The sequence below is a fragment of the Mus caroli genome, chromosome 18 (assembly GCF_900094665.2).
Source record: "Mus caroli chromosome 18, CAROLI_EIJ_v1.1, whole genome shotgun sequence".
NCBI lineage: Eukaryota > Metazoa > Chordata > Mammalia > Rodentia > Muridae > Mus > Mus caroli.
In genome coordinates, this window is record NC_034587.1 from 85,169,528 (window position 1) to 85,185,176 (window position 15,649).

The 15,649-nt window shown below is 37.7% G+C and overlaps 1 protein-coding gene across 1 annotated transcript in view; it reads left to right on the forward strand.

The window, feature by feature from the left end:
* Rttn (rotatin) overlaps nt 1-10,117 on the forward strand; it is a 149,999-nt gene extending 139,882 nt beyond the window's left edge. The window contains exons 46-49 of the mRNA XM_021150514.1: nt 358-625; nt 7,867-7,970; nt 8,867-8,936; nt 9,702-10,117. Of these exons, the coding sequence (XP_021006173.1) occupies nt 358-625; nt 7,867-7,970; nt 8,867-8,936; nt 9,702-9,784 (525 nt within the window). The 3' untranslated portion in view covers nt 9,785-10,117. The remainder of the gene's footprint in view (nt 1-357; nt 626-7,866; nt 7,971-8,866; nt 8,937-9,701) is intronic.
* The last annotated feature ends 5,532 nt before the right edge of the window (nt 10,118-15,649 follow it).

Below are 15,649 nucleotides of genomic sequence, written 5' to 3' on the forward strand. Positions count from 1 at the left end.
TTGTTTCTTTCCTCCCACAGGATATCTTTAATGAGTAGCAAAATTGCTAGAAGGCAGATAAGAAAGGGAACTCAGGAGGCCAACTCTGAATTATCAACCCTAAATAATTGAGTTGACTGTAGTTTGTTTTATCCATCATCCGAAAAAAAAAATAACAGGAATTAAAATTTAAGCACTATTTTGTTCTTACCACTGTATTTATTAATACTTGCAAGTTGTGTAGACAAAGTATTTGGAAGAAAGAGAAATTAAAATCTGGGAGAAGGATATCAAATGCTTCTTAATTGGTCACCAAGGGACTAGGCAAGTAATGAAAAGCACCTGAAAAGAAAAATACTATTCTGTGCTTACCCACAGAGCAACTTTCTACAGCACTTCTTGTCCCTGACATTGCCTAAAGGAGGAAATCAGCATCTCAGCACTGTGGCCATTCTGTGGTTGAAGTTGCTCCTGAATATGTCATTTGGAGAAGATGGACAGCAAATGATCCTGAGGCTAGATGGCTGCTTAGACTTACTCATAGAGATGAGCAAGTACAAGCACAAGAGCAGCCCTCACATGCCTCTGCTGATCTTTCATAACATTTGCTTCAGTCCTGCTAATAAGCCTAAAATCCTGGCTAATGGTAAGTTGTCACCTTGTGGACTCATTTCATACACGTTGTGATGTGTACACAGTTTTAATCAGATTGAAACACAAAGTAGCTCTATAATTTCCCACCTCCTTTGTCTGTGGGAGGCAAGGACTCTGTGGGGGTTGGGGTATAGGTATTCAAGCATGAACCTAGCCTCTAAGGTTGATCAGCAACTGTCACTCAGTGGACATACTGGGTGCAGAAGGTACCTGGGAAAGAGCAGCGGTGGGCAGTGGTGCTCTCAATCTCACCCTCTACTTCTCTGTGTCTCTTCTTGATCTATTGTTACTCTAGCTTCCCATCATTTCTTATCTGTCTTTGAGTAAATGAAACTTTCTAGAAAGAGATGCCCCAGTTGTAACCCCTGCCCTTCACCTGTGCTTCAGTTCCCTTCCCCAATCTGCCTTTCTCCTTAGCATGATCATTATCTGATATACAATGATTTTTTTATGCATATGACTTTTTATTTCTATGTCATTTATATTGGGACATAAGCTATTTGGAGTCAAGAAATGTGTGTGTGTGTAGCATCTAGAGCTGTGTCAGTCACTAGTAAGCACTCTATAAACATTTAATAATTGTGAGAAATCCTGAGAGGCAGAGTTGGAGGCCACAACCAGATAGGGAAATAAGCTGTACAGGCTTAATTCTCAGATATGTGTAACTGGAGACAAGAATTCAAAAGGAGTCAAAGTGGGGCAAGGAATGAACCGAATTGGAAGGATCTGTTTCTGAAACCACAACTACCATTAAGATAGGTGTACATTCATGTGGAATTGTATAAGACACACCCTATTTTGATACAGGAAAAGGGAGAAAAGGGAAAAAAAGAAGGAGGTGGACTCATCTATCTGGTCTTGAAATGAATGCCCTCACTTTACAAAGTTTCTCTGAAACGGAATTCTCTAGCACAATATACTTTGTTTTGATAAAAATGAGTTTATGAAGACAGGAAGTGCCTATCCTCTGCTAGTATATGGTAGATAGTTTTAAGACATTAATCCTACACTCCTTTCATATTTTACACTTAATTTTTCTCAGAGACTTTACCATCCCAAGCTTTCCAAGTGAATAGAAATGACACTGTGCACATGTTTTGTAAGCATAAAGTGGTGCTTCTCTTTTTCTGATAGTAGGTATAGAATTGCTGAAAAGGTTATTCAGAAATTGTTCAAGTTGAACCATCTTCAAACTCACCTGAACTGACTGGATTTGTACCCAGTCTTCCACCATTCCTCTGCTGACAGTGCTTCCTACCACTGGGAGATGTATATCAGTGCTTATCGTTCATTCCTCTTCTATTGCATCTGGTTTGGTCCTCACATCTGTAAAATGAGGATAATAATAAGCCCCAGTTGAGGTGATAAGATGCATACAGATCATCTGCTGACTGTCCTGGTTTGTGGAAGCAGCTCAATAGCATCTGTTATTGTTTATTCCCCATTCTCATAGTAAGTGATTTTTTTTTTTAAATCCCTTGCTTATAACTGTTGAGTCAGGAAAAGGAAAAACTTTTGGAGAACTGAGGAAGTCTACACTTTCCACTTCTAGATCTCTGGATTTTTGTTATGGATTTCCCTATAATCAGCAATGTTTTCTGTCCCTCATCAGTACTAAGCAGATGGACACAGTTGGAGAGAAGTCATTTCTCCAGCACTCTCACTCTTGACCTCAGTGGGCTTTCTAGGCAGAGGTCAAGTAAGAGCCAGCAGCTGTACAAGCTGTATGTAAAGCTGTGAAGACCTGTCACAGGCTTTCCACATGGTGAGCTAAACAGACTTTGGAAGAGTCAGCTAAGTTACAGAACTTACTCAGGCAGGCTGCATGCCTCTAATCAGTAGCATCAGACACGTGGTATATACATACCGTTAGGGTGGATTGTGCATTGAGTCTGACCTGGGTGCTAAAAACATCCACTGCCTTCCCTGTTTTAGGTTATGTTCAGGGTGAATGTCTTTTGTAAAAGCATACTGAATAAATGACATAAAAATTCACATCAAAGTGTTAAAGGAAAGATAGTGGGAAACTTACAGGCCAATTTTGATCGAAAGCTTGTGTCTAGGTGGACAGCTCCTTGCCTGAAGGAAATTTGCCAGTATTATTGCTTAGCTTTTGTCTAGAACATCAAAGAAAAAAAGAAGAAGTAATGACCTTCAGGTGAGACTCTTACTGTCTGTCCTTTGTGCATGAAGCTGAGGCTTCAAAGACCCATTCTTGAAGGAGAAAAGTAGATCAGAGTAAAAGTACTCCCCCAGCCTTCATTTGGATGAATAAAGAACAGAAAAAGATAAGTGGAGATACAGATGGGTTCCATGGGCTACCCCTCCCAGACTTTTCATGCTTGGATACATGTTCTTGATGTGATCCTTGGTTGGTTAATGGCGATCAAAAATCTTATCAGAAGCAAAATTTCTCTTCTGGATGAAGGACAAGTTCGTCCTGGACCATAGGGAACTCCACAAATATCTTTTCAGAACACTAACTAGAACAGTTATTCAAGTACACTGGAAAGGTAATGATCTGAGTAAGAATAAGCAGAGGAACAGATATCAACTTCTCTACCCAAACTGCAAATAATTATAATTTCTAGATTATATATATATGTATATATATATGCATTATATATGTATATGTATATACATATATATAATATTTCTGTCATTTCAGAATTTTCTATTGGACATTGTTAATTTAGAACCTTAATAGCCTGTATTTAAATTAATATGGATGTCTGTCATTAACAATATACAATGAAGGTGTAGCAAAAGAGATAATTTAGGAACTAGAAAATAGATTAGCAAAATATTATTCAGAATGCAATAGATTGGTAGAAAGATGAGAAAGGATTGGAAGCATGAGTGTTACGTGATATAACAAGTACCCCGAGACAAGCTGATGGTTTTATAAACTCTTAGATGATGATGAGGAAATGGCTAAGGGATTATGGCTGTTTCTTTTGTGAGCAAGGAAAGGTTTGTTTCAATCTTACAGTCATGAAGAAATGCCAAGGCACTTGAAGCAAAAAAAATCAGAAGAATTCTACTCACCTGCTTGCTGCCTGCTCTTGGTCACCTAGCTTCCTCATACAGCTCAGGATCAACTGCCTAGGGGATTACTCTATCCACAGTGGGATGGACCAAGCTTTATTTTTAATAATCAAGAAAATGCCCTGCCTCATCTCCCCAACAAAAGAGCATAGGCCAATCTGATAGAGACAATTCCTCAATTGAGGTTCCTTCTTCCCTGTGTCTCAAGTTGACAACCAATAGCAGTCATCATGGGCTGTCTTAACAAAGAGACTACAAACTGAAGAATTTCATCTTTTGTTTCTGTGGTTCAACTCTCTGCTTTTCTGTTTTCTTTCTTTCTTCTTTTTCTATTTCATCTTTGAGAATTTCATACAATGTGTTTTGATCATCCACACCCCATCACCTCTCATGCCCTACCCACCCAAGTTCTCCCCCTCCCCACCCCACCTTCAATCCCTGAATCCAATCAGTGCTACCTGCATACTCTTTCAGTGTGTAATCTTCATTAGAGTGTGGTTCCTTTCCTATTTGTATCCCCTTTATCTCCTTTACTTGTCTTAGTGTTATACCTAAGACTTTCAATAGTATGCTGTACATGATGGGTGAGAATGGAAATCCTTGTTTTGTTCCTGATTGAAGTGGCAGTGTTAAGAGCTTTGCTCCACATAGGATGGTGGCTATACCCCACTCACCAGGGACTACACTCTTAAAGAAAACTGACTCTCTCTCATATCAGCTATTAGTGCCAGTATCGTCTTGAGGGGTAGGAAGATTCCAAGCCTACCTCTTCAGTACATGATAGTCTGGTTTGTGTGTTCAGACCTTGTGCATGCTGTGACAACAAAAGTGGTCCACTTGCCCTGTTGTGTCTGGAAAGCAATATAGAGCAAGGCCACAGCCACATCAAGAAGCTTGTCTGATAGGGGTTGCATGAGACACTAATGATTTAACCAATCTGTGACTAATTGATTCTCACAAAATACTTCCATTGGTTTCTTTTCTCGAGCTTTAATATTCACAGTTAATTTGTAATTGTCATTCAGTCATGAGTGATGAATGAAACTGCATCCTAATTTCTATCCTGTAGGTTTTAACCTGATAGTACTATACTTAAGTTGTTTCACACCCCATGCAGGATATGTTCATTTAACTGAATTAATCCCCAAGCTTTCTCGATAAACCAACCTTGGTTAAAGCATGTTTTGAATTCTTGGTGTTTATATTTCACTCTTGTTGATTTACTTTTAAGCCACTTAAGGTATTTAAAACTCCTAGATTTATAATCATTTATAGTTTTCTATTATCTGTCCCTGTTCTTTAATTAGAATTCATGCTACTTGAATGTAAAATGCCTTGTGTGCTTTTTTTTGTATGCACGTTTTATTTCATGATAAAATGATGTCTAAAATATTTTACTCACTTGATTTGCAGAGAGACAACACATTATTTAGCTTATAAATGTGGTTTATTGAAATGGTAAGTGATAATTGTTAAAGAAGTTTTCAGATATAAACGTACGGAAATCATAAGGGTTGTTATCCAAATGTTTGGGATATAAAATTACTTGATGATTCTCTGTTAGAACAAATGAAATTACCCTCATTCTATATAGCCACCCAAAATCCATATGCCAAATTACATTTGATTTCTATTATAGACTAATTTTGGATAGTCTATTTTATAGGAACACAAAGGGGAACTGGGTTCAGGCCAGAGGGGGCAGTGTGGGCAGAACATGACTGCCCCTTACCTACACATCTCCTTGTCATACCAACACACACATCTGAATTCACTTGATGGGACTTTTTCTTTCCTTTTATTGGCAAAATTCCTTACAATCCAATCACTTAGATTAATTACTTTTCTGTTGCTGTAATAAAATATCCTGACAGAAGCCAAGTTAGAGAAGAAAGGGCTTCTTTTGACATACAATCTGAGGTATAAACTCTATCATGCTTAGAGAAAGTATGACAACAGAAGTGTGAAACTCACCTGATAGTCAGAAAATATAGTGGTCATGTTCTATCCCCACATAGGGGAGGCAGGAAGTAGGGCTAGGCTATAAAACCTCAAAGCTTGCCTTCCTTAGCATACTTTCTCTAGCCTGTAAGGCTCTACCTCCTAAAGGCTCCATAACCTTCTCTAACAGTACTGCCAACTGGGGACTAAGTGTGGAAATACTTGAGTCTGTGGGGGACATTTTTTATTCAAACTAAAATGTGATTTATACAAAATGTTAAGTTGTTGAATTTTCATCCAGGTAGTATTTATCAAGCCCCAATAATGTACTGGCACTGTGATTTGAATACATATCATTAATGAGACACATACCCCCTTTGGCACTTTAAGTGCAGGCATTTATTTGGGGAAAAACATGCTGGGCAGTCACAAGCTGAGGTTGTTAAATGGAGTCAAAGGATAATTATCCAGGTTCTGTAGTCGTGTGTCTGGCAGGAATCTAGGCTTTAGTTCTGTAATAATAATTACCAGAACCACTAATTAATGTGGTTTCAGTAAATTAATAACCAAAATGGAAGGACTTTTCAAATGGCGTGGTCATGGCAAATACTGACTTTCTATAGGCAGGTAGAGAAGAGAGTGCAACAGTTCTTGTACATTGCCCTGCTGGGCAATGTCAGCATCCTCATTCCAAGAGATCTTGAAGCAGTTTTTGGTATTAGAAAATATGAAGGGAATGTTGTGATGGCAGAGTCCTCTCTCTGTGGTCTGTTAGTCTGCTGCTATATTCTAGCTGTGAAATGCTCTCTTCTTATGATATGACACCCTAAAATCATCTAAGAGATGAACATCAAGTCAGTCTAACTGCTTCTAGTTGCCATTGAGATCATAGATGAGTTTAGAATTTTCACTCTTGCTGACCTTCAGGCATTTGAGGGTATTTATGGCATCCAGGTAGATTAAGTTAGACTATTTCAGAACCCTCTGAGTGTGAATCAACTGTGACTGGGAGTAGATAAAATTACGACAGCAGTTTCATACACACAAGCTCAGGACATTAATAGTATCACTACCAAGGTTGTTATATATTTAACCCATTTATTTTTATGGTGAAGGTCCAGAGATTCAGTTTTAGAACTGTTGGCCAATAGGATGGTGGTCTCAATGTGGTCTTAGTGTATTCTTATGGAACTTGTGTGAAAGAGATACTAGCAGAATTATCAAAAATATATAAGTTGATAGGATGTTCCTCGTTAGGAAAAGCGAGTGAGTTCTTTAGTTTAATTACACCTGGAGTTGCTGTGATTATTAACCACCCAGCATGTCATTGCCCCGTATGTAATGTCTGACCCATTTTTTGTTTTATATCACTGTCAATTATTTAACTTTTATTATACTTTCCCACTGGATATTTAAGAACATGCAGGTGGTCAGAATCATTCTTTTTACTGTCAAGGCCAGCTGAGGGTCTGATTCTTAAGGATCGAATCTTTCCTTGAGCAGTACTAGTTCAGCTAGATCCCCTGAGTGATTAACATATAACTAATTTGTTGAAGCAGGTGTTTTTACCTTTAAAAACACAATGTTTTAAAAATTATACAAATTTTACAAGAGTGAAATTTAATGATATGTGAAAATAATAAAGATAAGTTTTAATATTGTTTGATGCATCCTAACAATTGCCTTTGAAGTAGACGCCTCTGAATCTTCACTTAAAATGATCAGACTGATATAAATAATTAGTAAGTCTTGATTTCTCTCTTCTGGAGGCATTGCGAAAAGGGACATTTTTATATTTTAAAATGCCATCAAGTCAAATTTTCTTGTGATATAAAAATACAAGATTCTCATGCTATAGTATGTTTGTATGGTGGTGATTATGATTCTGTAACACTCTGTTTTATACATGTGAAAATTGGAGCTATAAGAGAATAACTTAATATAATTCACAATATGCTTACTTTTGCATTATGGTCTCTCAGGGAATAAGCCTGTGTTGAACTTAGACCAGAAAATTTAAAGAGAATTGACATCCCAATCATCTATACCCGGTGTGAAAACAATTTGTTCTGAGATACCCCTTCACATGCCTCAAGTCATAGAAGAGATTATATGAGGGTAGCAACTTGTGTTTTTATTCTAATAGAGCAGTTATTCTGTTTATTATCATGGGACCAGTCCAAGATAAAAATGCAGTGAAGTGTGTGGAACTGAATTTTTCTTTTATGGTGTGCTTGATTGTAGAAAAAGTTGTTACTCTTCTGGCTGCCTGTTTAGAAAGTGAGAATCAAAATGCCCAGAGGATTGGAGCAGCTTCACTTTGGGCTCTAACTTACAATTACCAAAAGGTTAGTTTTTAAAATCATTGGTGAAATGGAGGGAGGGGTGTTTGAGCAGTTAAATAATTAAGGTTTTTAGAATGCACCCAAATTATCAGAGGAATCAAAGATACAAATGAAGTCATAGACCCAAGTTCTCTTTGTTAATTTATATGATCAATAATTTTTAAGTTAATATTCTTTTCATTTAATTATTTAACCAGGATTGGACCCAGAGTTACCTCTGTTTAAGTGAATTTCCCTATTAATTTCTATTAAATTTGCCAGTTCATTTTAATTTTAGTAAAATTATTTGTTTGTACAGATGTGTCCAGGAGTTATGCATCTTGATGGAAGCATGATTAGTAGTTTCATCTGTGCATTTGACTTGCCTTTCACGTGTATATATCACCACTTAATTTTACAATTTGCTCAGTCCTTTTAAGATTGAAGCACAAGGGCTGCACAGAGCGAATGTGAGTAAGAAGATACTGTGGCCACTCTTTCTCTGGCCTGTGGTCTTCTTTTATTGCAAACATTTCATTGCTAAGTGAAATGTGCAAGAGTATCTGGTGGTAAACCAGTAGCCAAATGACAGACAGTACTAGGGCACACAGACTTCCTAAAATAACATATGTGAGGTAACCAACCACCCATGCCTATTTGGCTCCTCCTCACCCTGGGCCAAGGAGCTGCCATCCTTCTCACATGGGTTAGGGGAGAATGAATAAGAGTGAACAGAGGGAAAGCTTCAGAAGGTGCAGTGGACTTGACACAATAGGCTGAACTGCAGTGTAACTGTTTATATTATGGTATTTTTACTATTATTCTGTTTAACGCTATAGCTAATAATGGGCAGTCAGTACTGCATTATCTTCATCCTTAATTTTTGGGAATAAATCTAACAGATAGTCTTACTTTTCCAGGCAAAAGCAACTTTGAAAAATCCATCAATAAAAAGAAAAGTAGATGAAGCATATTCCATAGCAAAGAGAAGTAAGTTGTTGTTGTTGGAGGTTTTGTTTGTTTGTTTGTTTGTTTTGTTTTTGTTTTTGCTAGCATCTGCTACTCTGTTTAGTATTCTTAGTTCTTATAGTTCTTAGGTGATAAGAATTGGGCCCAATTAGAATTGATCTTGAAGAGAAAAGTTTGATTTAACATTAGGAAGCTACAGTCTTCCAGGCCCAGATTTGATTGCCCTGAAGTCAGGGTTCTTGTAATCTGCATTCATGATTTGAGGGGTTTCTTTTTCAGAGCATGTCAGTTGTTTTACGGGAGCCAGTTTTCAATGAACATTATGCTCCAAACACTTTTATCTCTAGATAGCAAAGCATGTCTTTCTTGCACTGTGGTAGATCTGTGGTTTGTTAGTGTTTGTTTCTGAAGAGGAAAAATCTTCTATTTGTTTCCAGATGTTATCTTGCATTTCAGGGGGATATGGAGGATTGGATTATGCTAAAATTTATGATTTTAGAGGACTGGTATGTAAGAAACATGGTATTCATTATGGATTTTAGCTAATTTATGTGAATTATAGAGATGTGTTTTTAAATGTGCTTTAGATAAACCATTGAAAAGAAATGAATGGAAATTTGTAACATTTTAATTTTATAAATGTAAAACATTTTTATAATTCCAGCATATCAAGAGTATAAATAGCATGCTAATATATCTTTTTCTTAACTTCACTTAGGAATGTCTGCTCATATGTATTGCATTGTTTAATAAAGTGATATTTATAACTCTTACTTCCTGTATCAGCTCTCTCAAACTCAGAAGACCCTCTAAATTCCTACTATTTGAAATGCCTTGAAAATCTAGTACAACTGCTTAACTATTCCTGACCCATGAGATACTCGACTCCAAACCTGACCGCCATCCACAGGAGATCAGCTGGATCAGCTTTGTATAGCAGCTGCTCCCTGAATGATGCTAACTCTGCAGTATCAGTGCCCGCCTTCCCTGTGAGACAGCAGCCGCCAAACTGAAAGGAGTAGAACTGGTGACTTCTCAGGCTGTTCATTCCTGGCAGTCTTTCAGAAGTGAAGATTTGCTGACCCAAGATGCTACAAAGACAGAATTCTGACAATATAAACATTTTTATACTTTTCTATGCAATGTATTTTGTAAAAATGTCTATTTAATAGTTATTTAATAAATAATATTTTTAGAAACTACACTTTTAAAAGTGTATTTTATTCTTTGAGAATTTTATGTATGTATACAATGTAGCTTGATCTATTTTTGTCCCCCACTCCTGCAATTCTGCCTAGACTCTCCATACCCTATCCCCATCCTAACTAACTTCATACCCCTTTTTAAAAAAATAACCCATTAAGTGTAATTAGTGTCACTCATAAACACATCACTATGAAGTTAAGAGCATGGCCAATCTACAAAAGGCCATACCTCTAAATAAAGCTGATTCTAACGGCCCTAGGAGCCATCAACTCTTAATAGACCTGTTCCTCAGCTAGTCATGGAAGATTGTGCCCTCCGTGCCCCATCCATTCTAGAATATTGACTGGATTGATCTTGTACAGATAAGCACAGCTGCCATGAGTACAATGTTCCAGGCACGTCTAGGAGACACTGTTTTGTCCCAGTCTTTCCTAACCTATGAACTCCTTTTTTTTTTTAAAGATATTTTCTTTATTTACATTTCAAATGTTATCCTCTTTCCTAGTTTCCCCTCCAAAAATCCCCTATTCTCTCCCTCCTCCCCCTGCTCCCAACCCACCCACTCCCATTCCTGGTCCTGGCATCCCCCTATACTGGGGCAAAGAGCCTTCACAGAACCTAGGGCCTCTTCCCATTGATGACTGACTAGGCCATCCTCTGCTACTTATATAGCTAGAGCCACAAGTTCCACCAGGTGTTTTCTTTGATTGTTGTTATAGTTCCAAGGAGCTCTGGGGGATAATGGTTAGTTCATAGTGCTGTTCCTCCTATGGGGCTTCAGACCCCTTCAGCTCCCTGGGTACTTTCCCTGGCTCCTTCATTAGGGATCTTGTGCTCCATCCAATATATGGCTGTGAGTATCTACTTCTCTATTGGCCAGGCACTGGCAGAACCCCGAAGGAGTCAGCTATATCAGGCTCCTGTCAGCAAGATCTTATTGGCATCTGCTTAGTGTCTGGGTTTGGTGGTTGTTTATGGGATGGATCCCCAAGTGGGACAGTCTCTGGATGTGCATTCCTTCAGGCTCTGCTTTGAACTTTGTAACTCCTTCCATGGATAATTTGTTCCCCATTCTAAGAAGGAACAAAGTAGCCACACATTGGTCTTGCTTCTTCTTGAGTTTCATGTGTTTTGCAAATTGTATCTTGGGTATTCTAAGTTTCTGGGCTAATATCCACTTATCAGTGACTGCATATCATGTGTGTTCTTTTGTGATTGGGTTACCTCACTCCAGATGATATCCTCCAGATCCATCCATTTGCCTAAGAATTTCATAAATTCATTGTTTTTAATAGCTGAGTTACAGAACTCTATTGTGTAAATGTACCACATTTTCTGTATCCATTCTTCTGTTGAGGAACATCTGGGTTCTTTCCAGCTTCTGGCTATTATAAATAAGGCTGCTATGAACATAGTGGAGCATGTCTAACCTATGACTCTTATAATTGTTCCAGCCCCTCTTCTAGGATGTTCTCTCAGATTTGTGGGAAGAGGATATCCAGTCTGTGGCTTGGCACTCCACCAACACTTATTCTCTGCACTTGACCTTTTGTTTCTCTGTATTTTCCACCACCCATTGCACAGAGATGTTTCTCTAAGTGTTGTTGAAATTTTAATCCCAATATGGGGTTTCTACCTTGCCTTTGATCATTCCGTTTTTGGATAAAAGACAGAACTTTTATTATAAATAAGCAAGCCTTAAACATCACTAAAGCTGAGCAGGTATTTGTCCTCCATGCTATTATATCTATAACCCAGCCAATAACTCCAGTATATAATTTTCTGTGTTTCACATGGACTGCTATTAACTCCAATTAGCCAACCTACATGGCCATTATTCATGACTCCCCTAACCCATGGCAGCTTCTTCCATTCTCCATCTTCTCCCTCTCCCTCAGGGTTCCTTGCCTCCAGCTCAGGAATCCTAAACCCTTCCTATGTCTCTTCTGCCTAGCTATTGGCTGTTGGCATCTTTATTTATCAATCAAAAACAATTCAGGGGCAAGATCACTTAGTGTCACTTGGGTCTACTTGTGGACTCTCATCTCTGGGGCAACTCGGTCTTGAAGAACTCATTACTTTTAGAATACAAGCAGCATCAGGCCAACCCACTACACATAAAGTCTGAGAGCTATGCTAATGTATGATCAGAGAGATACCTACTTAAAAGATCTTGATGTTATCTCCATTTAGGAAAATCATAGTAGTGATTCTTCTCTAAGGCCTATGATCTTCACTGCCATGGGTTCTTTGCCAGATTTACCAGGCATTAATTTCTTTCTGTGGAATGTGGTAGCTATTCTTGGTTGTCAACCTGACTATATCCCAAAACCCAAGTGGCTGGCTATACCTGTGAGGGACATTTTCTTTTTTCTTTTTCTAATTTTTATTAGATATTTTCTTCATTTACATTTCAAATGCTATCCCCAAAGCCCCCTATACCCTCCCCCTATGCTGCTCTCCAACCCACCCACTCCCGCTTCCTGGCCCTGGCATTCCCCTGTACTGGGGCATATGATCTTTGCAATACCAAGGGCCTCTCCTCCCACTGATGGCCGACTAGGCCATCCTCTGCTACATATGCCACTAGAAACACAGCTTTGGCGGGGGGTGCTAATTAGCTCATATCATTGTTCCTCCTATAGGGGTTCAGACCCCTTTAGCTCCTTGGTTATTTTCTCTAGCTCCTTCATTAGGGGCCCTGTGTTCCATCCAATAGATGACTGTGAGCATCCACTTCTGTATTTGCCAGGCATTGGCATAGACTCACAAGAGAGAGCTATGTCAGGGTCCTGTTAGCAAAATCTTTCTGACATATGCAATAGTGTCTGGGTTTGGTGACTGAGTTCCAGGACAGCCAGGGATACACAGAAAAACCCTGTCTCAAAAAACTAAAAAAAAAAAAAAAAAAAAATTAGGGTCATTTTATAGAGTGAGGGACATTTTCTTAATTAAAGTATTTGAAGTAGGAAGATCCACCTTTAATCTAGATCTTCTGAAGTACATAAACAACCTTAAATCTGGGCCACACTTTCTGCTAGTAATCTACCTAAGGCCTTGAAAGAAGGTAGCTATTGCTCTTTGCTGCTGGCAAATCAATTCCTTCACTGGCATTAGAGACTACTTTGGGTTCCAGTGTATACTGAAGATCATCTGAGACATCTAGCCCTGTAGACTAAACAACTACTGGCTTCTCAGACTTTCCCTTGGTAGACAGCCATTGTTGGACTAACTAGACCACAGCCTATAAGACGTTCTAATAAATTTCATCTCAATATATAGATATAAATATAGATACATAGATATAGATTAATTCTGTCAGTTCTGTTCCTCTAGAGAACTCTGAGCAATATATGGAACAAATGCAGCTATAAAGCAGTTACCCCTATCATCATGTTCCTACTGCATCTATGGCCATATCTTCTTAAGCTGGTCATTATGATAGTTCACCAGGTTCATAGTAGGTAAGATTTCTGGTTACTTTTCTACTACAGGAGCCTGCATAGCACCTTCTAGTCCTGAAAGCTAACCAGTATTGAATATGCTTGCAGACTCTTCATCTATTGGACACAAAAAGAAGGAATTTTGTCTTTGTTACTTTTCTCCACCCTCCCCCAAACCCACCTATGGAATCTGCTCCTGTCCATACCAATCCTGACTTCTGTACTTGTGTATTATCCAAAGAATATATGAGGCTGAAGTACAGTTGTGTAAATATCCTTGGTTTTAGTGTAAATTTTGTATAAATATCCTTGTAAAATGTTTAGTGTCGTTAACTTCTTTCTATGTGTTTTAAAGATCATTTATAGTTTTCATCTTTCCAAGTTTAGAAAGGCTGAATGTATAATAATTGAGTTTAAGCATATACTAGTGACTATATAGATCCTAGACTAGTTCAGTAGAACACTATAACCTTTTTAATTAATTAGTTTTAGTTATTTAATTAAGGGTCTGGACTGACCTTAACTCATAGTCCTCTTTGCCTCAGGTTCCTGAATGCTGTGTTTTACATTGTATCACCAAACCTAACTGATATAACTCCTAATTAAGATGAAGTTTAGTGGATTGTAAATATATACTTTTACATTTTTTTCTTTTACTTTGTGTACACATGCATGTATACCACAACACTCATGTGGATGTCAAAGGACAATTTAAAGCAGTAATTTCTCTGTAAGTTAGAAATCCTGCAACCCAGAATTCTCTGAAATCTGAAGTTATTTGAATAATTGAACCAGAAGTATAGTTAGAAAATAAGTCAAATATCAAAACAAATTTGTGATATGTGAGAATTATTAGAGATATTCAACAGAATTTCACATGCTCTAAAACCTTAATCTTTTTGAGCAAATTCTTTCAGAAGCTTTCTGTTTTCAAATTAGGGATGTTCAGCCTGGAAAGTCTATGTTATTATTAGAAAGGAGGAAAACACCACCACCAAAAACATCTTTTAAGATAACAGATCCTCAGCATGTGCCCAGCACTTGTTTGGGAACTTAACACTGCTTAAAATTAGGAGACAAAATTGTTTCTAACAGAACTAACAACTGCACACCCATATAGCTACCTATATATAGTTATATACTCTTATTTTCCAAAATATTTCAAGAAATTTTTAATTATCTTTTGCTTAGTAAGAAAATCACTTATTAAGATAAGTGATCTCAGTATATCATTCCAATCAATAATCCATGGATGATCATTATGTGTTTTATGTGCTCGTTACTTAGTCATCCGTTAAGACAAAGTCTTGCTAAATTCCTTGTATCACACTTGCAGTTTTCCTGCCTCCTGAGTTGCTGGTATCATATGTGTGAAACATTTAAACCAGAAGGACAACCACAAATTACTGTTAAATACTTAAATAATAAGTTTGTACTGTGTTAGAATTATTGTGTAGAGGTCTGAAAAGTCTAGGAAACTCAGAAATTTCTTAATAGGTTAATTTGAAATTAGAAGAATGCTATTGTACTAGTAACTTTTCCTTTGCTGTGCCAAATTCCTGGACAAAGGTTACTTAATGAAGTTTATGTTGGTTCACATGTCAAAGGCCCATGGTAGAGAAGACATGGTGGCAGGAGCCTGTGGCGGCTGGCTTCATCATAACTACTGTCACCAGACAGAACAAGATGGATGCTGCTGCTCAGATTTTATTCCATTCACGACCCCCAGCCTATAGAATTATTTTCTAGAGTGATAGGTCTTCCCTCCTCAAATAGCTCAGTCTGGACTCCCTCATGGATAACACCCAGTGTTTTATTCTCATGGTAATTCTTAATCACATCACACAAACAATTTTAAAAGCAGGAATCTTGGGAATATTTCTTTTTTACCCTGACATATATTTCCTATCATTTTATTTCTTTTAAATTCTTCGTGGTGTGTGAGATGGATTTTGTTATAACTTCCATTTAAGAAAGATGATATGTCCCCAAGCACTGAACTTTTACTATTTAATCAATCTTCCTATAACAAAACAAAACCTTGTTATCTTTATGTTAAGGGCTGTCTTCACTACTTTTCTATCA